This window comes from Chrysemys picta, chromosome 9, assembly GCF_011386835.1.
Source record: "Chrysemys picta bellii isolate R12L10 chromosome 9, ASM1138683v2, whole genome shotgun sequence".
NCBI lineage: Eukaryota > Metazoa > Chordata > Testudines > Emydidae > Chrysemys > Chrysemys picta.
The window spans coordinates 16,378,963-16,397,210 of NC_088799.1; the positions used below are offsets into that span (position 1 = coordinate 16,378,963).

The 18,248-nt window shown below is 38.8% G+C and overlaps 1 protein-coding gene across 5 annotated transcripts in view; it reads left to right on the top strand.

Annotated features, from left to right (window-relative positions):
* The window catches only part of PHC3 (polyhomeotic homolog 3), a 99,058-nt gene that overhangs the window by 5,198 nt on the left and 75,612 nt on the right, over positions 1 to 18,248 (top strand). For 3 of the 5 annotated variants that reach the window (XM_005299242.4, XM_005299241.5, XM_065557781.1), the window contains exons 3-6: positions 1,307 to 1,465; positions 4,729 to 4,806; positions 7,934 to 8,092; positions 12,586 to 12,684. In XM_005299242.4, coding sequence (XP_005299299.2) covers positions 1,307 to 1,465; positions 4,729 to 4,806; positions 7,934 to 8,092; positions 12,586 to 12,684 — 495 coding nt within the window. The remainder of the gene's footprint in view (positions 1 to 1,306; positions 1,466 to 4,728; positions 4,807 to 7,933; positions 8,093 to 12,585; positions 12,685 to 18,248) is intronic. The other 2 variants (XM_024102606.3, XM_042853757.2) reach the window with 2 other exon arrangements.

Consider the following 18,248-nt stretch of genomic DNA (forward strand, 5'->3'; position numbering starts at 1 on the left):
ACTTCAGCGCCTACAAGTCCATTCAGTCCTACTTCTTGTTCAGCCAATTGCTAAGGTAAACAAGTTTGTTTACATTGACAGGAGATAATGCTGTTCTCTTCTTATTTACAATGTAACCAGAAAGGGTGAGCAGGCATTTGCATGGCACCTTTGTAGCTGGCATTGCAAGGTATTTACGTATCAGATATGCTAAACATTCATATGCCCCTTCATGCTTCAGCCACCATTCCAGAGGACAAGCTTCCATGCTGATGACGCTCATTTAAAAAAAGAGTGATTTAATTAAATTTGTGACTGAACTCTTTGGGGGAGAATTGTAGGTCTCCTGTTCTGTTTTACCCACATTCTGCCATATATTTCACGTTATAGCAGTCTTGGATGATGAACCCAACACATGTTCATTTTAAGAACATTTTCACTGCAGATTTGACAAAATGCAAAGAAGGTACCAATGTGAGATTTCTAAAGATAGCTACAGCACTCCACCCAAGGTTTAAGAATCTGAAGTGCCTTTCAAAATCTGAGAGGGACGAGGTGTGGAGCATGCGTTCAGAAGTCTTAAAAGAGCAACACTCCGATACAGAAACTGCAGAACCTGAACCACCAAAAAAGAAAATCAACCTTCTGTTGGTGGTATCTGACTCAGATAATGAAAATGAACATGCATCGGTCCATATTGCTTTGGATTGTTATCGAGCAGAACCCATCATCAGCATGGACTCATGTCCTTTGGAATGGTAGTTGAAGCATGAAGGGACATATGAATCTTTAGCGCATCTGGCACGTAAATATCTTAGGAAGCCAGCTAGGATAGTGCCAGGAGTATCCCTGTTCTCACTTTCCGGTAACATTGTAAATAAGAAGTGGGCAACATTGTCTCCTGCAAATTGTAACTAAACTTGTTTGTCTGAGCGATTGGCTGAAGTAGGACTGAGTGGACTTTGTTTTATTTTTGAATACAGTTATTTTTTGTACATAATTCTACATTTGTAAGTTCTACTTTCATGATAAAGAGATTACACTACAGTTCTTGTATTAGGTGAATTGAAAAATACTATTTCTTTTGTTTTTTACAGTGCAAAATATTTGTAATAAAAAATAAATATAAAGTGAGCACTGTACACTTTGTATTCTGTGTTGTAACTGAAATGAATATATTTGAAAATGTAGAAAAGATCCAAAAATATTTAAATAAATGGTATTCTATTATTGTTTAACAGTGCAATTAATCACAATTCATTTTTTTAAACGCTTGACAGCCCTAGTATTTTGTAATTGTGATTTGTTACTTATTGGTATATTGCAGGTTATTCAGCAGGCCTTGCATCGTCCCCCTAGCTCAGCTGCTCAGTATCTTCAGCAGATGTATGCCGCCCAACAGCAGCATTTAATGCTGCAGACTGCCGCTCTACAACAGCAGCACTTAAGCAGTACCCAGTTTCAGAGTCTGGCAGCTGTTCCGCAGGTGAGACTTAAATATGTTGTGATGTTCTGCTTAGGACACCCAGAACTGTGAGCCACCATGTTACCCCTCTGCCTCAGCAAGAGTGAGTTTTGCTGGAGATTAAACTGTGTCTCCGCTCCCTGCCAAAGCAACTTGTCTGCTTCACCAGCAAACTCCTCAAGACTCTGCCAGTGTTAATCTCGCCTTGCAGGTAACAATGAATGAACCCCAGTTCCTCCCTCAGTGTGTGGTCTCTCTCACTGGACACTTGCAGAAATTAAGTTTTCTCCCTCCAAAGAGACAGCGTACATATTATTCTGTTAACTTAGCTGAAGACTTGCATTTACTTCAGTATAACGGCACTGAGATGATTCATAGTAAAATTTAAAAAAAGTTTATTAACAAAGAAGAGATTTTAGTGATACTAAGCAAGAGAAGGAGACAGGTATGGTTATATACAAAACAAAACATACTTTCTATTGGCTAAAACTTAATTTTAGCAAGATACAATCTTTTCCTAAGCAGTTTTCTTACTTATATCAGATTACAGCGTCCCCAACCTTTCAGATGACAGGACCCAACTTTCACAGGCTGAAAGTGTACTGTATGCTATGTCCCCTAAGTAATGGATAGCTAAAAGGTCTTTTTGCTCCCCTTATGTTACCCAAAGCCCATTGTCTCTGCCTTAAGAGCCAGGAAGGCATCCTCGGTACAGGTTCTGTCCCCTGGTGAGCTCACTAACCTCCTCCTTACATTTGTTAGTTTAATGGCTTTGTTTACCTTATATGTAAATTTACTTTCATTGTCCTTTGCCTGCAATCAAGATGGTCAGACAGGCAAATCCACATTCCTTTGTTTAGGCTGTCAACTTAGTGTATGCACTGCCTCCCAGGCACATCATAAGCACATATTTCTATCACACACACAACTCTATGTACACAAACTGTGTGTGTGTGTGTGTGTGTGTGTATATATATATCTATATATCTATATATATATCACAATAATTTTTGGAACCAGCGTGTCATCAGTTTACATATAATACCTTACAAGACACCATTTAGATACGTATTATGACAAGAGTGCATAGTGTGTGTGTCCGGCCTGATATGAACTACAGTGTGATGGGCCCTGTCAGTTGGCATTGAGGGCTCTCTGGATCACATGTCTAAAACTAATGTTCTAGGATGAAAAACGTAAACCATTACCAAACAACAGCTTTACTGTGCATGTCTACATACCTCACAATAATTCATTGTAATATTTTAATGACTTTATTCTTTTAATTGGCTCTGTATGGACTGCAAACCCACTTGAATATTTTTAGTTTTGTAAGAATCTCAATAGGTGCTCATCCAGTGCTCTGAGTGTCCATTACATATATTAAAATAAACTGTACAGATACTTATATGGTACAATAATGATGTTAACAGAAAAAATCCAAACTTCTCCAACCCTCAACCCCCCTTCCCAAAATATGGGTGGGGGGGGGGGGAAGGAACATAATACTCCCCAATACAGATAAAATAAAAATAATTAGTGTTTTATATCTTATTTTGGTACTTAATTTTAGTGAATCATGCCAAGGAATATGGGTACATAATAAGTTACAACAAACCTTAGTTGTAATTCTGAAATTGGAAAAGAAAGTACGAGACAATGCCATATTCTGTTCCTATTTGCAAAGGCTTTAGCATTAATCATCACAATAAGCCTTATCCAATGGTCATTAAAATTAATCGAAAGACTTCCATTGTCCTCAGTGGTTATTTGAAAGGGAACGGTATCCAGGTGAGAGAAGTAATTATCATTTTACACATGGAGAGGCAGAGACATGAAGAGTTAAAGACCTCAAGGCTATACAGCTTCATTTTGTCAGACATAGGATTAGGACTCGGGAGTTGATGGATCACAGTTGTGTACCTCTTCCACTGGATCATGCTGATTGCCTGAGACAGTCACATGATCTCAACCTAAAATTGAGATGACTCAGAAGAAGGTAACTGATGTTGCATCCATGTTCAATAAAGGACCTTGAATTTAAGACAATTAAATATAATCCACACAGGACTTGACCTTGTAATCCTTACTCATGTGAGTACATATTAAAATATATGGGGGACGTCTCATGTGAGTAAGCATAGTGGGATTGCATTCTTAATTAGAAAGTGGATCCTGTTTCCTTGCTGTTCATATATGTTTTAGGCTGTTTATCCAAGTTGCAGGTAACCCTCCTCTCACCCCCAAATTCAAAGGTAGCCAACAATAGAGAGACGAATACAATTTTTAAGCAATTGTGACAGGCAGAAGCTGTAAAAATTGAGGGAAACCTTCCTTTATTTACATGATCTGCTCCTGAAAAACTTAATTTTGTTTTTTGTCCATGAAATGGGTCTCCACAGGATTTAGTTTTAGTATTAAGAACTATATGGTAGAAAAAAATCATCCAGAATACAATTACAGAAATGCTTATGCACTTATAATTTATAATGGAAAGGCTGATGTTCTCTACCCCATATTGTGAGAGGTTTTTGTCTTAGCCATAAAAATTTGGTTCCTGCTGCAACCAGGAATGCAAAGCCTTGGTGGAAATAAACTTTTTTCCTCTCAAATTTCAAAATATTTTGACCTTTTAGTGTTTTGGAATTTATAATTTAAAAATGACCAAATAGTTTTGGGTGCTAAACAAAAATGGAGGGTGAAACTTGTTTCAGAGTTTATGCCATTCAATTATTGTATTGCTTTCTCTTTTGAAAAAATAACTGAAATGACCAAACATTTAACTCTGAAAAGTGTTTTTGGAGCATGCGTAATTATGTTTGGAAGGTATTTTATGAGGATTTTTTTCACCATGCAAATCAATTTCATAAGGATTTTAGTGAGGACTGATTTTTACACTTCAACATCAGTGACCTGTCATGTAAGTTTTCAGTGCTGTATGTGGTGGACTAAACACCCAGCTTCATCATTAACACTTTCCTGGTTTCTGTTAGTTTGTGTTCCTCTCAGAGGTACTAAGCCTGCAAAGTTCTGAGTGCCTTCATATTAATGTAAATTGAGGACATTGGGCACCATGCAGTTTAGGGCCAATAGTTTGGATTGCACTATGCTGTAAACGTATCCCTAACTCTACTGGGTAAAATTTATTTATTTTTACTGATAATTCAGAGAAAGGGTAAAACTAGAGGTGGGTTTCTGTTGGCTCATGTAATAATATCAGTGTTATTTAAACATTTTTTATTTCCGCTTAGATGACATATTTAATACATGTTCTTGCTATTTAGGCAAGCCTGTCGGGTGGAAGGCAGTGTTCATCCCCTACTGGGAGCGTCACTCAGCAGTCAAGCATGTCACAGACCTCGGTAAGGTTCTGTATCCCATCCTAGCCTTCAATGGCTATAATGCAACTTCTTGTAAAGAAAAAACATTTTTCATGTTTAAAATAAATAAATCTGACTAAAATTATTGCAACACAATGAGAAGTAGGTGCATAATGAGACTGTAGTAGTTAGAGGTAAAAAGATGTAAGAGACACTCCCCTAAAAGGACATCATGTGTTCAACTAGTACCCCAATTAGTCTGGGATTTTCAAAGGAATCCAAGGTAGTTAGTTGCCCAATTCCCCTTTGAAAATCTCAACCTTTATCTTAAGAAAATATTAAGTACAATTTCTAGGAAGCACAATTTAACATTAAGTTGCATAATATTTTAGAGTTATTGGCCAAAATTTTCAAACTTGAATATCTAAAATTAGACAACTAAACCAATATGTGGGTAGATAAAATAAAATTGCTTGATCTTCAGAGCTGTCGAGCAAGCTGTGAGTAGCACCTTAAAAGATCAGGCCACTTTTATTCGTGTGCCTAAATATGGATTTAGGCACTTAATATTTGGGTGTCTAAAGTTAATATTTTTCTTAAAATATTAATTGCTGGCTTGTATCACATTCAGTAAGTATCTATTCGTGGTAGCTGTTTAGATTAATCCGTTTCCACAACATTACCCTTTATACTAATTATTGTTTCATATTCTGATTGAGACACAGTGTTAAAGTACCCAATTATTATTTATTAATTACAGGCCACTGTGTAGTGCAGTGGTTTTCAATCTTTTTTCATTTGCGGACCCTTAAAAAAATTTCAAATGGAGGTGTGGACCCATTTGGAAGTCTTAGACAGTCTGCGGACCCGAGGTTGAAAACTACTGTTATATGGTAACCACAACCTTTTGTGGCGCCCTTAGACATAGTCTGTGGACCCCTAGGGGTTGAAAACCACTGGTGTAGTGCAAAAATAGAAGTACTTTGTTTGGCCTCTACAATTACAGATTTTCAATGCTGTTCCTTTAAAATACCACACCTTATTTGTATGACATACTTTTTTTTGCAGTTATGTTCTCATAAAATACATGTGTTTAGTAGGGAGCTATTACACAAGTGCTTGTCAGTCTGTTAACTTGCATCTGTTAACTGGAAATGCTGAGGACTGTTTAAAGTAAACATAAGGTTTAATTTTTCAAAATCTCAGAAGCCCACTGTTGCATCAAATTTCTAATTTTGTAACACTAGGTATTGTCATTGTGAATTTAAATTGAGCATTTAGGTATACAAATTGGCCAGTTAAGTATTTCTGGCCATCTCATACCTGGTTTGTGTACGCATTCATGATAACTGTATACAGAAATCAGACGAGCGATTATACATAATTTTGAGATTCTGATTCTTTGAAAGCCAATGCAAGAATAACAAAATTTTAATGTGTCGATGCTGGAAAGTGTAACATCTTCAAAGTCTAAACATCGTAAGTCTCAGGAAGACAGATTTAACTATTTCAATAGGTTCCACTTTTGAATATTGTATAATGGAATAGCTTTGAAAAACTAGATGTGACAGATTAATATGCTTGCAAAATATTTTTATCTTAATGTTTTTCATAGTTGTGAGCTTAATTCTGAGCCGCTAATCTTATTTTTCACTTTGTAGTAATTCACTTTATATTAAACTTAATGTATAGTAATTGGTAGGATTACTAACAATTATAATAGACTACTAAATATTTAGAGAGACCAAGCTTGTCTCTCTAAATATCAAAGCTTTGGAGCAGAGCCCAGAGCTGGAGCGCAGAGCAGTGGAGCTGCAGGTTTTTGCCTGGAGCTGGAGCGGAGCCGGAGCACAGCTCCAAAGCCCTGCTAAATATCCTGGGACTGACACGGCTACAACTACACTTCACACTAAATCTTTGACTTTTAACGTTCCGTGGCCATTTAGCATAAAATAAGTGTAATTCTTTGGATATTACAAACAACTGGCATCATCAGATGAAATCTGTGCTATCTTTTCTTCATTTCATGGTAACTCTGGTAAATTATCCAGAGGAAAATAACTTTTTTATTAATTAGTTTTGTTTCTGTTCAACCATAATAAATTAATTGTTGTCTTCTCCAGTGCATTCATTCTTTAGCTAGAACTTCCATTCACAGCTCACAAAAACAAAACACCTATTGATCCAACAATCACAGATTATCATTCATTAAGAATGCTTACATTAAACCAAACAGTCATTATGGGGAATTATGCATTTTCATGTGAAGAATACAATGCATGGTGTAAATTTTAAATTGGCAATGGTATTTAAGGATTTGTTTGTAATGGCCTTGTCTTCCTCCAAATGACATTCATGCAACCTAAGCCCCACATTTACTTTTTTTTTTATGTACACTTTAATCATTAATTATTTAGAACCTGTAATCTGATGAATTATGCCAACACACAATTATTTGAAGCCAGTTATCTTTGACACTGTGTGAAAATGTTGGCTTAAAATTTAATTCCTTATTATCGTCACGAGTTTACAATTATACCAAAATACTGTGAATTTCTTCATTTGAAAATGTACCTGTCTGAACTCTTCTTTTGTTGTTTATTTCATTTATATAAAAACCATGCACCTCTGTAGTGATATGTAAACAACTCGTTTTCCATCCTAATTTAGACAGGGGCAGCACATGAGTATTAAGGTGTGAGAAAAGGAGTAGATAGTGTTGCAGTGTGGATTATTGATGCCACTGATTTGAATTGGTGTCTTAAACTAGTGACAGACCACACATATTTCTGTATTGTGTACGCTTTAGCTATTTCTGTTTCATGTTCAATGCAAAACTAAAAATAAAACGTATGGTGACAAGTAACTCTGCAATTCATGGATTGAACTGCCCAAGCATGGCTGCATGTAAATTGCATTATTATAATGAAAATGTATAATACTGCCACATTAATATTGCTACTTATAAAAAAAGGTACCGTATGAGCGTTCACACAGTAGCTGACTTATTTTGATGAGAATCTGTAGCAGTCATAGACTTCAGATCAAAATATTGTTGAAGTCTTTACAGCTTGGATGCTACAACTGCCTTGATGTATTTGGTAAGGCTGATTGACTTTAAAACCCAGGATGAAGGGCCATGACCAAAGTAACATTTTTACTTCCTTAGATTAACCTTTCCACCTCTCCTACACCTCCACAATTAATAAGCCGTTCGCAGACCTCCAACACTACTAGCAGCAGTATAACCCAACAGACGATGTTGCTGGGGAGCACTTCTCCTACCCTGAGTGCAAGCCAGGCTCAAATGTACCTCCGAGCACAAATGGTAAGTTTCACAAGTTGCCATGTTCACAGTTATTTTTGTACATAAATAGTTCTTAGAGCAACATGAGCCACAGAGACAAAGGGACTGCTTAGTCCTTTGAGAGCAGAAAAAAGAAATTCTGCTTTAGAAACAGCTCAGTGTTATTAGTTTGGTACATATTGTAATTAATGAGATGACTGAACATTTGTAAAATAGGAAGAGAACATCTGTCCTTGCTTAGTAGATATGTGACAAGATATACTGTAGCTGTCTGTATTCCCCGCAGATTGTTCTAATGTGTTTCTAACATCAGAGTTCACAGGCTCTTGATTAAAGCTTTCTCACATTTAACTAAGAATATGCTTTGATGGAGTATTGCCTCTGGAGACTGAGTTGGGTTTATAGATTTCGTGCTGTTAAGATTCATATGGGATTCATTTGATTTTTGAAATTTCTTGTCAGTATTGTATTTCCATGTTTTTAAACAAAGGGTAATTTTCAAAGTTTGAATAATTCTACAGTAAAAGAAAATGACTGTTGTAAAACCTTAATTATGGAGATTTAAAAAATGTAATGCTGTTCACAGTGCAAACACAGGCTCCTGTCCTGCAATGAGCTTTGCATGGGCAGACCCCTGCCCTTGTGTGCAACCTCACTGAAGGCATTGGGGCTCTGCACAAGTGCACAGATCCATCCAGGTGGTATTCAGTGCTGGTGTGGGGCCATAGATATTTCTATTGTTTGCATACAAGCTATTGCCCAGGTCCTGCAAAGACTTATGCATGTGCTTTGTGCACTGAGTACTCCCCACTGACTTCAGATCTCATTCCACAATCGGGGCTCTTGATATTAGTGGGACTACTCACAGTGCATGAAGTTAAGTACATACATAAGACTTGCACGATTGGGACCTATAATTATATTCATGAAAAATCCCCTCGTCCCCCTGAGATTTGTTAAACAATATAGATATACGCTGGTAGAGCTTTTTCTTATACTATTAAATTTCCTACATACTTATTGAGAAAGTAGTTAAAACTGTAGATGCAGCAATCTAGTATATGCTACCAGTGTTTTGTGGACACCTGGAAGGAGCTGTCTCCAATTTGCCAAAAAATAAATAAAGGGAGTTTCAAAGAGACTGATGTGTAAAGCTAATGGTGGATACATAATATATTGAATAGGACGGAAAAAGATGCAATATATACATGTGTGACCGGAGTCCCGGGGAGCCACACTGGAGTTACTCAATTAGGGTGAGCTGCAAAGAATGGGGCAGACAATCCCCAAATCTGGTGGATATTCCAGTATTTACATTTACCAAGCAGCACAAAACAGCTTCTATAATACCTTACTGGTTACCCAGAAGCTAACAACACAGTTCTCCTAAAGCAACCCAGCCTTAGGTCTCCACCCAGACACCCAAGTCAAATATGATGAGGATTACTGAAAATCTTATCAATCATATAAGAAATTTCTACCAATCCCAAAGGATCGGACACATTACCTCCTGGGTTAATGAATATTCCAGATCTTACCCAAATACATACTTACAGCCAATTCTTAACAACTAAACTAAAATTTATTAAAAAAGAAAAGAGAGAGTGTATTGGTTAAAAGATCAGTATACATACAGACATGAGTACAGTTCTTCAGATTCATGGTAGAGATGGTGAGCTTTGTTGTTGCAAAGAGTTCTTTCAGAATTAGTTCACAGGTTATAGTCCAGTGTTTATATTCAGGGTGGTTCCAGGTTAGGACCGGAGATCTCAGCCTTTCAGCTTAAGCTTCCCCTGCATGAAGCAGCAAGTAGCTCTGAGATAAAAAGGATCAGGACCCCAGCCATTCTTATAAAGTTCCAGGTCTTCTTTGACAGCTCGGAGTCCTCAGGCGAACAATAGGCAATTATGAAGACTTTGAAATAGACCTATTTTCTAAGCATCACTAGTAAGTTGCTATACAGATTAACATAAGGCAATTGCCCATTTTCCACCATTCTAAGGTGATTTGCTATACATTACTATGTTTACAGTTCACTTAAATGTTAATATTTCCTTTTGATCTCTGAATCAATAGCTATAGTGACAGACAGGAACTGTCTGTTTACATGGCTAACATCTAACATGCTATAAGTACACACATACCATTGGTATCACCTCCAATTCTTAACAATACAGGTTTGCATTTCAAAGTTCTAGCCTATCTAGCATGGAGTGGCCCTAATTACCATTCATACTTTTCTAACATGTCTCTACAGGTTGACTCTGGGTCATTTAGCCTGTAGAATGTTTAACCCTTTCTGGCCATGTGTCACACTTTGCATAAGATTTGTTGCAATTATACAACAGTGGTAGCAACAATGATTTGCATGGTCATATTTTAATCAGATAACGTCACAACATGTATATCTATTAAACTTTTCAGTATGTGTTGTCTAGCTGTTGTGAACAGCTAATTTACTCAGGTTTTTTTTCGGTGCCAGTGAAATTGGTATTTCAACATTTGACACTCAATTAAGTAAATAATGAAATGTACTGTAGTGTACAGCAGTAATACAATATCAGCAGTTTTTTTCATTTCAGTTCCCTTTTAGATATTTGAGAGCAGCTATTTAGTGAATCTTGGGAGATTCAGATGTGATGTGGAAAGTGCAGAAGATACTCTGATGCCATATGACTTTCATGTCTCTTTAGTTATGATACAGTTCTCTTTATAATGTAAAATAGTATTTGTTTATTTAAGATCTGTAAGAGAGTGCAGTCTCCAAGCACACCCTCGTGTAGCATGGCATGCCACTGCAGTCCCCTACCTCAGTTTCTGGATATAATTAATTTACACTCCAAAGTCTTTGGGAACAATATTCTCACTCTTTTGGGTTCTAATTTATTAAACATAACCCAGCTCTCAAAAGAGCTGCCTTTTCATCCAACCCTAGGTTCAGGGCCCCAAAATCCTCCTTTCTGGGACTGTGTGCTTCAAGTGCTGGCCTCCTCCATCCGCAAACTCACCTGTTTAGTTCAGCGCTTTTCACAACCTTCCTTGTAGGACTGTGTCCTTTAAATCCTCCCTTCAGCAAGCTCTCCCTGACTGGGCTTGGAACCTTGTTTTTGAGTCCTCCATCCCTATCATATGACCGCTCCCTTGACCTTTCCCATGTGGGTCTAATTATCCTAAACACCTGGGTGGGGAGCCCTGCTCCTCCCCCTCTACAAGGCTCATGGTCCTGGGCCTTCCTGCTGCCATAGAGAGCAATGACCTGGGTTTTCCTATCCCTGCCCCCTTCAGACACTAATTATTCTGAGATTATCCTCCTCTGACCCAGTGGTTGTTTGGGTTTCCTTCAGCCTTCCTCTGCCATCCCTAGACACATGGAATGGGATGACTGGTCTCTCATGTTACTTCCTTTGGCCTTAAAGGGCCAGGACTCTGTTACAGGGCCCAATCTTGAAGACTTTTTCCTGAATCATAACCTGAGGTTTGGGCCCTTATATTTTTATTGTTTATATTTATGAAACCTTGATTGTTGAATTAACAGACATGTAGTCTGCTTGGTTCAGAGTGGTTCTCCTCCTCAACCTCTTTGGCTATCTTTTTAAAAGCATTCTTTCTTGCTTTTTGCAAGTGTAATTCTTCTGAGGAACACATGTATCAAGTCTAGTCTTACTCCTACAAATTATTCTGTCGCTCTGTGGGATGAACTGAAATATTTTTAAAGTAATGTTGACAATATATCACACCAAAACCCCACCACCATTAGAACTAGTTGGCAATCTCAGCACCTGGATATAGGGAGGATTGAATGGACAGAGTCTGAACTGTCCCTAAAGGAAGTCCTTGCAGGTCATGACAGACACATTGGTGGTGTTTTGTGGGGAAGCTTACGTTGGTGTTACCTGTATGGTATATGTTATCTTAATGAACAGAGGATTTCAGTCTCTAGCTGTGACCGTTTTTTCACAAAACACTCAATTTGTATACTTGAAAAAAGAAAATGTCACTTATTTGTGTTACTAAATATGATATTCTCTAATTTGAAAATTCATTTTGAGGCAGTGTAGTCCAGTTGTCTGAGCAGACTATTGGGAGTCAAGAGATGTCAGGTTCTGTTGCTGCTTCATTCCATATCTTTATCTGACTCTGGTTGCTTGACTTTATGCCTCTGTTCACCCCCCTCCTCTGCTCTGTAAAATGGAAGTAGGATTAAGTAAGCCTGTTTTGAGACACTTGGATGGAAGGCAACGTCAGTGCGGAAGTATTATTATCCTTAAAATGCAGAACACATTTTGTAAATTACTACTTATGTTTATATAATGTATATTGTTTGAGATCCCACAAACATTTGCTTTAAAAAAAATAAAGTGGAGTTAAAGGCAACAAGAATTTAAATTAGAATTCATGCATCCCTAAGTAACATTTTCCTCCCTACTATAAATTTCAAGGTTTTACTGTTACCTGACTACTTTCTTTTATCTGTGAATTGTGTTTTCTTCAGTTTTCTTTTTCTGTCTTCCCAGCTGATTTTTACTCCTGCTACCACTGTGGCTGCTGTCCAGTCTGACATTCCTGTTGTCTCATCATCTTCCTCCTCTTCCTGTCAGTCTGCAGCTACTCAGGTGAGGTTGCCTGGATTTATTGTATATCCACTTCACTGAGCTAGAGCTCTAAGTGAAATATCAATGTGCATATGTTTTCCGTGTTTTATATTGTAATAGTATCTATAAGTCCTTAATGTGCTCTTTTAATGTCATAACATAATACATTGAATATTTGGCTTTCAAGATGTTACAAACCATAGATAACTAATTATTACTGTAACAAAACAACTTAACTGCAGTCTTCCACAACTGACCTAGTAATAGTTATTTTGTAGGTTACATTGTTTGTCTTGCTTTCCTGTGCAGCAGATGCATTCCTTTAAAGATCAAGACCTTACTGTTTGGTTCTCATGTTGTTTACATTTATGACAGTTCTTCACATAGTTTCATTGTATCATTCAATAAATTCTGACCTAATTTAAAAAAAAAGTAATTTAATAGACAGGATTATTACATCTTACAAATTTTAATTTACATATTGGCATGTGTTACTATTGTTCAATGTGTATGAAACCACAGAGAATTGAAAAGTGTCAGGATTTTCAGTAATGTCAGTATGTTAATAGAACCTGGATCTATTTGGACCGTCCTTTCAGCATTCAGCCTCAGTACCCTCTCCCTGTTTGATCAAGGTTGATGAGTTAATGGCAAAGCTGATTGAAACTAATCTTGGATAAGATGGAGGTATTACTAACAGGTTGGAGAAAATGTCCAGAAGATCTTGCTTGCGTGGTGGTAGTTTTATTGTTTGGGCTATTCTGTTCGGGGGTGGCTAGATGTAATTTTACCATACAATGAACATAAAAATTCAAGTTTCAACAATAGTCAAGAAAGGCTTATTTTCAATTGCAGAATATTCTGATGTTGCATTGGACTTGCCACAATGATCTTTTCAGATTCTCAAAAAAACCTCACTACCCACACTCAGAATACAATGATAAAGAATGTGGAAGCACAGCTACTCAAAGGCTTTTGTCCTTGGGGATATGCGACACTCTCATTCTATGCATTGTGTGCAATTCAAGCTCATTAAAGGTTGAAAAAAAAATTGTATAAACCTATTGCACACACAAAATTATGTGAGAAGAACATTGAGTCAATCACCCAAAGGTTAGCAAATGTCACAATTTAAGGTTACTTGTTGCCTGTGTAACTTTAATTCAGCCCTCTTATGTGTATGCAGTATAATAGTCTTTAATTACATGACCACATTCTATTTTTCCATAGGACTTCTGCATCATTCAGTCCACAGAGTGGATAGTACTCACTTAATGAGCAGCTATGCAATATTTTATTTTCTGCTCATTGTTCAATGTGTAGCCTGTGTGTTATTTACTGTACAGTACTCACGCCCTGAAAACGATTAATTTACTGTAACAGGGTCACCACTCACCTCACACAAGTGTCCCCCTGGTCAAGTGAATGCACGTGCAGTCTCTCAGTTTGTGGAATGTGTGGCACCCAGATCTTGTGAGTGCTTCCTGTCCTTGGTCAATGGTTTCTTCGATGGGTCTTCAATGACTCAGCCCTGTGGCTGAGTCACATGCACTGTCTGTAGGTGCAACAGAACAACCCCCTTCCAGAGTATACAGTCGTTACCTTCTCCTGGCCCTGGTATGGGGCCATACCCCCAGAGCTTCTTCCTTGGAAACTGTCTTCCTGCAGCCCTCCCTAGGATCAGTCCTTGCTCAATCCCCACAACCAGCCAGGAGTCCCTTCTTAGCTCCCCTGGTCCCTGCCTGCACTGAGCTGTCCATGGTTCTGATGCTCTTTTAGCAGCCAGGAACCTGGTCCTCTCTCTTCCAGCTCCTGCAGCAACTGACTGCCTTTGAGTACGTCTTCACTACCCGCCAGATTGGCGGGTAGTAATCGATCTAGCGGGGATCGATATATTGCGTCTCCGCGATATATCGATCCCCGAACGCGCTCCCCGTCAACTCTGGAACTCCACCAGAGCGAGCAGCGGTAGCACAGTCGACGGGAGAGCCGCAGCCGTTGATCCCGCGCCGTGTGGACTCCAGGTAATTCGATCTAAGATACGCAACTTCAGCTACGCGAAGTATCTTAGATCGATTTCCCCCCCCCCCCCCCCAGTGTAGACCAGCCCTTTGTCTCTGCAGCTCCTTTTTATGTGGCCCTCCTGGCCCCTGATTGGCCACTCTTGCAGCCCTTCTGATTGGCTGCTTCCCCTGCAGCCACTCCAGGCCACTTGGAGGAGTTTTCTTTTGATCCTCTCTGGGGTGAGGTGTGGCAGGTGAAAGGTGGATGGATGAAAGCAGTAGATATATCTTGATTTTTAGTGACGCTTTTGACACAGTCACACATGAAATTCTTATAAGTAAACTAAGGAAATGTGGTCTAGATTAAGCTACTATAAAGTGGATGCAAAACTGGTTCAGAGACCATATTCAAAGTTATCAGTGGTTTGCTGTCAAATTGAGGGGACATATCTAATGGTGTTCTGCAGGGGTCAGTCCTGAGTGTGGTACTGTTCAATATTTTTATTAATGACTTGGACAATGGAGTGGAGAGTGTGTTTATAAAATTTGCAGATGACAGCAAGCAGTGAGTGCTTGCTAGCACTTTGAAGGACAGGATTAGAATTCAAAATGACCTTGAGAAATTAGAGAGTTGGTCTGAAATCAAAAAATGAAATTGAATAAAGACAAGTGCAAAGTACTACACTTAAGAAAAAAATCAAATGCACTATTACAAAATGAGGAATAACTGGCTAGGCAGTAATACTGCTGAAAAGGATCTGGAGTTATAGAGGATCACAAATTGACTATGATTCAGATATGTGCTGCACTTGTGAAAAAGGCTAATATCATTTTGGGGTGTATTAACAGAAGTGTTGTATGTAAGACATGAGAGATAAATGTCCCACTCTACTCAGCACTGGTGAGGACTTAGCTGGAGTACTGTGTCCAGTTCTGGATGCCACACTTTAAGAAAGATATGGACAAACTGAGACTCCAGAGGAGAGCCACAAAAATGATAGAAAGCTTAGAAACCTGACCTATGAAGAATGGGTAAAAAATCTGGGTATGTTTAGTCTTGAGAAAAGAAGATAGTGGGGGGAAGACCTGATAAGTCTTCAAATATGTTAAGGCTGGACAAGAGGTATTTGGCGTAATCTGCAGCAATGGAGATTTAGGTTACATGTTTGGAAAAACCTAACTATTAGGATAGTTAAGCACTGGAATAGGTTTCCAAAGGAGGTTGCGGCGTCCCCCATCACTGGAGGTTTTTAAAACAGATTAGTCAAACACCTGTCAGGAATGGTGTAGATTTACTTGGTCCTTCCTCAGCACAGGGGACAGAACTAGGTGACCTCTCAAGCTGCTATCCAGCCCTACATTTCTGTGAAAAATATCCACTTCTTCTGGGTGCCTGTTGGTAATTTTCAGAATGCTTAGCATTATAATAAGGCTTGGAAGGATTAGATTTTTATTGGTAAATGTAAATTTCACTGTACACACAAACCAACAAAAATATTTATATTGGTAATTGGAATTTGCAGATAACCAAAGTAAGAAAAATGCTGCTTGAGAACTTATTAGAGCAGTGGTTCTCAAACTTTTGTACTGGTGACCCCTTTCACATAGCAAGCCTCTGAGTGCAACCCCCCTTATAAATTAAAAACACTTTTTAATATATTTAACACCATTATAAATGCTGGATGCAAAGCGGGGTTTGGATTGGCGGCTGACAGCTCACGACCTCCCCCATGTAATAACCTTGCAACCCCCAGTTTGAGAGCCCCTGTATTAGAGTGTGATTTAAGGGTATTTACGTTGTACATTTTGACATACGATGCTGAAAATTTATGTTTTAATGATTATATAGCTTTAACTTTTTGAATTTCAACATCTACTGACATTAAATAATTATCTGATTCGCCCTATAATTTCCTCAACTGTGAAAATTTAAATAGATAAAAATTGAAAAAGTTGCTTAAAAATAAACACTGATATATCCATTACAATTATAAAAAAATCAATTTCTGCCACGCCTAATTATATAGCACTTCATATGTTCAAAGCACAGCTCCTATTAACTTCACTTGCAGCTGACAGTGCTCAGCACTTCTGCTGATTAGACTGCAGGCTCTTAAGTCAGCACTCAGAAAATAAGGAGAACACAATTAATGACCACCTGTGAAAAGTACAGTTTAAGTGATTTGACTGGCATCACATAGGAATTCTGTGGTAGAGGTAGGGATCGACATTATTTCTATAGGGCAGCATTCAGCTGTCTTAATCATGAGACCATCCTTTCTCTTCCTGCACTTCCCTGTCTCATTCACTACGCACCTTCCTACTTTTGCAACAAATGTCTGTAGGATGCCTGTCTCAACAGTCTCCTTCACTTCACAACTCTGCTCCATCCCCAGAGCAGGCCCATTCTGTGTACTGAATGAGTCCTTTGGAAAAAATAGTATGTGCTCAAGTAATTAAAGACTCTCAGAATGCATGTGCACAAGGGGGCTGAATTAAGGTTGCACAGGCAACCTTAATACTGGCATTTTTTAACTTGAGAGCTTGATTTTGCAATCTTAATGTTCTTTTAATGTAGTTTGTGCATGTAATTTCCTAGTTTAAAAAAAAAACAGACTGGAAAAAAATTCTATCATTTTGGCATCATATTGACTCCCACACTGGTGGTCAGCAGGGATGGAACTTTTAGATTCACCATACAAACCTCTGCCAGTTAAGCTAAGGAGTAACTGATAGAGGATGACAACCTATTACAGCTATGTGGAGCAGCACTAGAAGGGGAAGGAATTAGCTGGTGGGTTTCATAGATATTTACTGACAGCTCTGGATGGGAATGTTCCCCAGTGGGCACAGACTCTGATCCCCTCCTCACTGGGACCCCTTCTGCCCCATCCTCTCTAAACTCTCGCTGTTTCAGTCTTGTCTCTTCCTGCCCCCTTGGCTCCTTGTCCCAGTCTCATTTTCATCACCTAGCCAGTCCCAAACTCCGCTCCTCAGGCTTCTCATCCCATTGCTACTCTTACACTCCCAGTTTCCATTCCACCTTCCCAGCCCCACATGTGATCTGTCTCTCTCCCCCACTCTAGTCTCATGTGCACCCGCTGCCCACATTCCCCATTCCCACTGGCTCCTAGTCCCATTCTCCCTCCCAGGGCTCCTGATTCAGTCTGAATGCCCTCCCTCAGCTTCTTGTCCATTCATTCCCAGTTCTTTCCCCACCATTCTGTCTCCTTGTGAGATCTGTCTTCATCTCCTTCCCCCACCTTTCTCATTCTGTCCCAGTTTCTGTCCCCCCACCCCTAGGCTCCTTATTCCAGCCTCTTCCCTCAGTCCTCCTGTAGGTCTGGCCCTTGTCCCCAGCCTGCGTGGACCCAGCAGGTGAGTCAATGACAGTGCAGGAAAGACAGTCTCCCTGCTTTCAGCTCAGGTGCTCGGATCTGGACCTGGCATAACCCGCAGCAGTCTGGAGCTATAACTGCAGCATAATTACCTGGGCTGGAGTATGCCCAGTGTCTATGGTATCTTTGGGGAATTTAGTTGCTAAAAGCTAAGCTATGTCAACTGAGCATATGTAAACTGTAA